Below are 7,915 nucleotides of genomic sequence, written 5' to 3'. Positions count from 1 at the left end.
TATACACATACAAACACCCACATACATAAATACATACACACACAGACACAAATAGATGTATACACACAAAACACAAACACACACACACACCCACAAACAAAATACGCACGCACATATATATACATTATACATTATTCAACTTAATATATTTGCCCGCATTTTTGGTTGAAATGCCACATTGGATTGTTTTTCCAACTGACCTATGCAATAAATCGCGCGCTTTCAACAACTAATAGGAATCCTTGACGGTTGATCGAAGAAGTCCTATTTTTGGAGCAATACATTTGCCCACATTTTTTTTTTTAACCAAATTGAATTGTTTTTTTCAACTGACCTATTCAATAAATCGCGCGCTTTCAACAACCAATGGGAAGACTTGAGTTACAATAATAGAGTTGTTGATCCAAGAAGTCCTACTTTGAATATCTAACTCTGTCAACTCTGTGTCACTCATGTTCCTGGTCGTAAAGTAAACCGTGAACATGGCTCCAAGAACTTCCGGAAAAGCTGCTAAAAAGGCCGGTAAGGCAAAAGCCGCCAGAAGTGGCGACAAGAAGAGAAAGCGTAAGCGAGAGGAAAGCTACAGCATCTACATCTATAAGGTGTTGAAGCAAGTTCACTCAGACACTGGTACAGAATGTCCAGCAGTATGGGGTGATATACGCAGCAAAAGTCCATGTTAAAATCAAAATGTAATTGCAAAATTCAATATCTAAATAATGAAAACGTAGGCGTAAATTTCTCAAAATGTAGATCTAGTTTCCCAAAATGTTTTTCAAATTTTCCAAAATGTAGTTCTAATTTCATTAAAATATAATTCAAATTCAAAACGTAGGTCTGACTTGATCAAACGCCTTCTCCAAATTCTGTTCCAAAACGTACATCAAAACCAGCCAAGCATGACTAGTTTAATACATTTTTACAACAACACAAGACATGCGAAATGTATATCAAATCTAGTCAGCCAAGCGTGACGTGGGCCTGTTCCATTAATGATGGGGGAATCATTTTTCTCTGCAGTCCAATGCCGTAAACAACGCTTCCAGTGCGTCTGCTAATTTTTAATGGTCAGGTTACCCGCGATCACGAGCCCTATGGTAGGCATTATGCTGCCAGCTCGAAGTTGTGAAATTTCAAGGCGATGAAATTAGTGAGATCAACTGTAGAAGTATTCGAGGTTGTTGGTGAAACACCCATAAAATACAACATTGAGCTGATGGACAACGCTGTACCATCCATAAAGCCAGCACGTCGAAAGCCAGAAACCTAGAAAGCTCCACTGCGACAAGAGCTAGATCGACTTATACGCTTAGGAATAATACCAGAGGCTCGAAAACCCACCGACTGGGTAAAATAATATTGTAATGGAACACTCCGTCTCTGCCTCGACCCACGAAACCTTAACAAATATGTAAAGAGACCGCACTACTATGCAAAAACATTATTTTACCTGAGTTAAGAAATACAGAGCTTTTTTCTACCCTTGACCTGGGAAGTGGTTATTGGAAAATTCCACTAAAAGAATATTCCCAAACTGCTCACAACATTTGGTAATGTACAACCTACGAGAGATTCTGCTTTACAAGGCTGTCATTCGGTCTAATATCAGCCCAGGACGTCTTTCAGATAGACTTAGATGGAATCTTTGGGAACATAAGGAACGTATTTTGCATCAAAGACGACATAATTATCGCTGCTGAAACAAGAGACATTGCTATACAAGACGTCATAAAGAAGTGTAAAAAATACAATATGAAGCTCAACCCACTGACAAGTGTCAGTTTAACCAGGAAAAAGTCAAGTTTTTTGGAAACATTCTAAGCAAAGAAGGCGTATCCCCCAGATCCAGCAAAATCTGACAGGAACTCCAGTCTCTTCTAGGACTGATCCAGTATCTGCCCGCTGACTGAGCCTTTAAGGAAGCTTCTTCAAAATGGTACAATATTTCAATGGACAGCAGTCATGACGAAACGTTATGCAAAATAAAGCAGACGATCACCCTTACCCCTGTTCCAGCATATTTTGATGCTAAGAAGGACATAATCATACAGCGTGATGCATCTATGAAAGGCGGTACTACTGCAGGACGGAAGGCCTGTATACTTTGCCACCAAAGCTCTAACTCCTACCTCAACCAACTATAGCAACATTGAAAGGGAAGCCCTGGCAGCAGCACAAAACTGAGCAATTATATCCAAAAAAAGATGGCCAGTGAAAAAAATCTTTCCGACGAGGTGACACATGCTTATTGGCAATACAGTAATGAGTTTGCCATACACAATGGTATTATCCTGGAAGGTTCAATGGTCATTATACGTAAACAATTGAGAAGCCTGTCTCATTGGCTTCAGTGACCATAATAACATATAGTTAGACACCAGATTTGCCCTTTTTCATTGGATATAAGTGAAGTTATGAGTCAATATCATAATTTTGGCGGCCATTTTGGAAATGGCCGCCAAAAAAATATGTTCCGCCCTTTTTCTGGAGGTTCTCCCTCGCTCAAATTCTTATTTATATCCTAGTGATGCTAAATCAGCAGTGAAACCTTGGTCCCAGAACAATGGTCACGGGGCCCCTGATTTTCACTATACTATGGTGCCAATTTTTATAGAATCTATCAGCAGATTTCCTGGAAACTCAGTGAAACTATCAATACCTAGGCACAAAATGTAGTCTAGAGCTAATATATTTCATTTGCCCACAATGAAACTTTAGGGGCATCATGTGGGCTAAGTGTCCTAACTGAGGTGTGAATTTTCCAAAAATCGAGATATATACTTTTGTGATATTTTGGGTCAGAGGTCAAGGTCACGTGACTTGACCTATATAATTCTCACTAGTCCGGACATCATTGAGTTGCATATCATTGGAAAGAGAATCTCTATCCAACGGTAACAGAATTTTCACCAATACGTTGAGTTTCAAGAGAGATATCAGTAGTTGTCTGTCAGAAGGTAAGTTTTTTTAGCTAAATCTTATGAAAATTTCAAATTGCTTTAACTCATCAGAAAATGCTGGCGCGGAGCCAAAATTTTCACTGTGGGGTTATCTCAGGTAGAACCCCCAACATGCAAAATATTGGGCGATTTGAAGGGGATCGGGCAAAAAAGTGTGTGGGATTCATATGGAATGACTCGGTAGCATTTTTTTGCTAGCAATGTTGTTCTATACAATGTGTAAGTTATTAATATATTATCAGCTATAGGCCCAAACATATATTTTCGTTTTCTCATTCATTACAGATATAGATTTAGTAGCAAGAACCGCAGTTACTCTTGCTGCTGTTGCCGTTACGCCATCTTCTGGGTTTTACTAGAGCTGTAATTACAGCTGGATTCATTCTAGCAAAATGGAGAAGAAGAAGGAGAAGAAGGACAAGGAGGAGGAAGAGGAGGAGAAAAAAGAACAAGAACAGAACACAGAACAAGAAGAAAAGGAAAAGGAAGAGAAGAATACTCATAAAAAATATGCGGTGGGTAATCTTTGCATTACTACGTGCCAACACCCCTAAAGGGGATAATTTCACGTGTTTGATTAGTGTTCCCTAATGCGGGTATCCATATGCAGGGGACGTCACCCTATGAATGAGACTCTTTTTTGGTCCCAAAGGTGTCCTCTAGATGTTCTACTGTATCTTCATGTTGTACTTTATAGACCAAATTAAAGACTCATTCGAGCAGGTTATAATTCACTTAGCTAGCATCAAAATATTGAAACATCATCTGGGCCTATATCACAATAGCATTAAATTTGAAAATATTGATTTCAAAAATTTGGCCTATTCTGTTGAGTCTGTTTAATCGATTCAATAATATCAATTGTTTAATTTTGCCCTAATTATTGCAGATAGGCCTAATAATAGGAGCGTTGACAGGAGCGTTGACTGGTGTTGCGGCTGTTAGTGTTGTTCCATATCTATTAGGTTTTACTGCAGCTGGAATTGCAGCTGGATCCATTGGAGCACAACTCATGTCGGCTGCTGCCATAGCTAACGGAGGAGGAGTTGCAGCTGGAAGTGTTGTTGCCATACTGCAATCTGTAGGGGCTGTTGGACTAAGTGCGCAAGGCATAGCTCTTGCTGCTGCTGCTACAGGGGCTGCAGGGGCTGCAGGTGCTGTAGGTGTTGCAGGTGCTCTAGGAGCTAGTGGAGGCAATAAAGGAGGAGGAAAAGGAGATAAAAAAGAAGAAAAAAAAGGAGTGGAAGCAGATGACGCGGAAGAAGATGCAGAAAAAAGTGCCGCAGCTGTAGGTGGAGGAAACATTGTCTTGCAAGGAGAAGGAAAAGGAGAAGAAAAGGGAGAAGGAAAAGAAAAGGGAGAAGGAAAAGGAGAAGAAAAGGGAGAAGAAAAGGGAGAAGAAAAATGAGTAAAATCAGATGACTTGGAAGAATATGAAGAAAATAAAGTGGTAGTAGATAATAATAATAGTAATAACAATAACAATAATAATAATAATAATAATAATAATAATAATAATAATAATAATAATAATAATAATAATACAGTATTGATTTGTAATGTTTATTAACATGTAATGAAATGATTATGTTACTGTATGTTTAATGAAAGAAAAAAGAAAGAATGGAAATAAATACTGAATGAATGAATGAATTAAATAATTAATTAATTAATTAATTAATGAACAATGATGGTGATGAAGGTGACTGTTAATTGCGTTAAAATAGAGTAATAAAATATAATAAACGGCGCCAAGTTTAAATACAGTACTGTCATGACAAAACTACGTAGAATTAACGAAATTTTCAAATGTAAGGCCTATAAATGAAGTAACGGGACTGCGTCAAAAGGCTCCCAAGCATTCTTTAGCAGACAGTTGTAGGCCTAGTAACAAGCCGCAGCCAAAATTCTGTGACAAATCAATTTTATGCCCATATTTCGGTGTACCAGTGGCGCCGAGAGGCCGGGGCAATCGGGGAAAGTGCCGCGGGGCAGGGGCCCGGCAGGGGCCTGGGATAACTAGGTAAAACGTAATGAAATAAAATAAATAAATAAAATCATTAAACGTATACATTCATCCAGTATCATTCATGTTTTTTTCCTACGAGAATTGTAAATAATACTGACCGTTTATCGATGAAATCTCGTAATTTATCGCTTCTAATTCTTTTTCATGAATTTGTTCATGACTTCGACTACTCTAGAGTTTATGTTTACAATGTATCAAATAGAAAATGTTTACGTTATTATTTAATACTTATCAAAGGCTTGGACCCTGACATTGTCAATGTAAGTTAGAAAATACGAATAGACCTATTAGAGATACGATTGTCAAATAAATACTGAATTTTTATATTAAACCAGTGGCGAATTTAAGGGTAGCCCGGCCCCTACCCCCCAAGATATTCAAAATTTAAAAAAATTGAGAGAGAGAAAAAAAAAGAAAATTCTACACTCGAATTTAGGAGTGCCATTTCCGGCCGTCCAAAGGTGTCATAATCATAGATTTTTATTTTACAAAATACTCACAAACTCCATTGAATGTAGGTTTGCTTACCACCCGTCCGCACCCTAGCCAGGCCACTTGTAGTTTTATGCTCGTTGTTCTATACTGAGCCACATGGCATCCATGATGCCAGTTGTGTTGTTGTGCGTGATTATAGAGATAATTGCATTATGACTGTTATTCCAGGGAGATGTAAAACATCTCCCTGGTTATTCATAGGTAAAGTTTCTGCTTGCTATAGATGAATTATATAATTTCTTGTATGCAATTTTTGTCTCTGTTGTCTTCTTTTCTATTTTTTTAAAATTTATTTTACCTAAATCGAGGTAAGGCTAGGCCCTGTCTCTTATACACATCTAGATGTGTATAAGAGACAGCCTAGAAACAAGCCGCAGCCAAAATTCTGTGACAAATCAATTTTATGCCCATATTTCGGTGTACCAGTGGCGCCGAGAGGCCGGGGCAATCGGGGAAAGTGCCGCGGGGCAGGGGCCCGGCAGGGGCCTGGGATAACTAGGTAAAACGTAATGAAATAAAATAAATAAATAAAATCATTAAACGTATACATTCATCCAGTATCATTCATGTTTTTTTCCTACGAGAATTGTAAATAATACTGACCGTTTATCGATGAAATCTCGTAATTTATCGCTTCTAATTCTTTTTCATGAATTTGTTCATGACTTCGACTACTCTAGAGTTTATGTTTACAATGTATCAAATAGAAAATGTTTACGTTATTATTTAATACTTATCAAAGGCTTGGACCCTGACACTGTCAATGTAAGTTAGAAAATACGAATAGACCTATTAGAGATACGATTGTCAAATAAATACTGAATTTTTATATTAAACCAGTGGCGAATTTAAGGGTAGCCCGGCCCCTACCCCTCAAGATATTCAAAATTAAAAAAAATTGAGAGAGAGAGAAAAAAAAAAAGAAAATTCTACACTCGAATTTAGGAGTGCCATTTCCGGCCGTCCAAAGGTGTCATAATCATAGATTTTTATTTTACAAAATACTCACAAACTCCATTGAATGTAGGTTTGCTTACCACCCGTCCGCACCCTAGCCAGGCCACTTGCAGTTTTATGCTCGTTGTTCTATACTGAGCCACATGGCATCCATGATGCCAGTTGTGTTGTTGTGCGTGATTATAAAGATAATTGCATTATGACTGTTATTCCAGGGAGATGTAAAACATTTCCCTGGTTATTCATAGGTAAAGTTTCTGCTTGCTATAGATGAATTATATAATTTCTTGTATGCAATTTTTGTCTCTGTTGTCTTCTTTTCTATTTTTTTAAAATTTATTTTTTTGCTGTTTTTCCTTGCGACACTCAATTTTCGTGTTCGACGCGAGAAAAAAATTCTTCCTCCCTACCATAAAAATTGATAACATAAAGATGCACCATTTAAAAAAAATTTTACATGGCCTAATCATCGATATTAGTAATCTAATACGTTAAATCTGTAGTTTCTGGTGGCGGTGCGTCCCGGCTCCACCAGGGATGCTCCTTGATCCCGCTGGGACCTAGGCGGTTACCAGACCCCAATCAATGGGCCCAGGCAGCAAAGCATCCCCGGAGCCCACGGCCGATCTCGGCTGCCTTGCATATGACATAAATTATAGTAAGCACGACACGTCACACACAAATTTGTCACATAAAATATGATAGTTTTTCATATGGGTATACTACGAAAGCCTATTAGGGCCACTGAAATATATATTTTTATGTCGTAATTACGACTTATTATGTCGAAATTTCGACATACGTATGTCGTAATTACGACTTATGTCGAAATTTCGACATAATATGTCGAAATTACGACATACGTATGTCGAAATTTTGACTTATTATGTCGTAATTTCGACATACGTAAGTCGTAATTTACGACTTATTATGTCGAAATTTCGACATATTATGTCGAAATGCTGCGCAATCGTTTCATAAAATATCAAACATATTAAAGCCCCATTCCCGGCAAAATTTCACTAAAAACTGACTTTTTTTTAGAAAATATTCATTTGCATTACTCCAATTATTATAAATCATGGAAAAATATTGGCATGAATTTTAGTTTAACGCAAAAGAATTAAAAAAAATGAGAAATACAAACTATTTCTCATAAAATATTACCATTTTCTGGACGAATTCATCGTTACTAGGCAAATTCAGAGGTTGTAGTTCACATCCACTGGAATACTCTCGCTTTAATGTATACTTTTATACAGTCAATGAAGTGCGCCCTCTCTAATGAGATTAGTTTTTGTACTTCGTATCTCGCACAATGCGGTCGTTCGATTAAGGAGATATAATGAGATATGTTTGTTTAAGTGTCAAAATCTCAGTCAGAATCAGTTTTTTAACAAATTTGAAATAATTCCTATGAAATATTATATTTCACAAGTGTCAATACTAGCAACGGAAAATATCATGTCGGCCG

General features: G+C 37.4%; 2 protein-coding genes across 3 annotated transcripts in view; both read left to right on the top strand.

Annotated features, from left to right (window-relative positions):
* Positions 1-5,719, top strand: part of LOC117119719 (interferon alpha-inducible protein 27-like protein 2) — a 13,253-nt gene extending 7,534 nt beyond the window's left edge. Inside the window, exons 1-3 of one of the 2 annotated variants that reach the window (XM_033264565.1) lie at positions 1,982-2,957; positions 3,246-3,475; positions 3,850-5,719. In XM_033264565.1, the coding sequence (XP_033120456.1) occupies positions 3,353-3,475; positions 3,850-4,368 (642 nt within the window). In that variant the 5' untranslated portion in view covers positions 1,982-2,957; positions 3,246-3,352 and the 3' untranslated portion in view covers positions 4,369-5,719. Of the gene's footprint in view, positions 1-1,981; positions 2,958-3,245; positions 3,476-3,849 lie in introns of those variants that run through there. The other variant, XM_033264564.1, reaches the window with a different exon arrangement.
* On the top strand, positions 483-3,319 carry LOC117119705 (histone H2B, gonadal-like). The gene is made up of 3 exons (XM_033264539.1): positions 483-654; positions 2,844-2,957; positions 3,246-3,319. The coding sequence occupies exons 1-3, from the start codon at positions 483-485 to the stop codon at positions 3,317-3,319; spliced, it is 360 nt and encodes a 119-aa protein (XP_033120430.1).
* Positions 5,720-7,915: the final 2,196 nt, after the last annotated feature.

The sequence above is a fragment of the Anneissia japonica genome, unplaced genomic scaffold (genome assembly GCF_011630105.1).
Source record: "Anneissia japonica isolate Jap-2015-1 unplaced genomic scaffold, ASM1163010v1 scaffold472_len315957_cov169, whole genome shotgun sequence".
Taxonomy (NCBI): domain Eukaryota; kingdom Metazoa; phylum Echinodermata; class Crinoidea; order Comatulida; family Comatulidae; genus Anneissia; species Anneissia japonica.
This window is presented reverse-complemented; position numbering and strand designations above follow the sequence as displayed.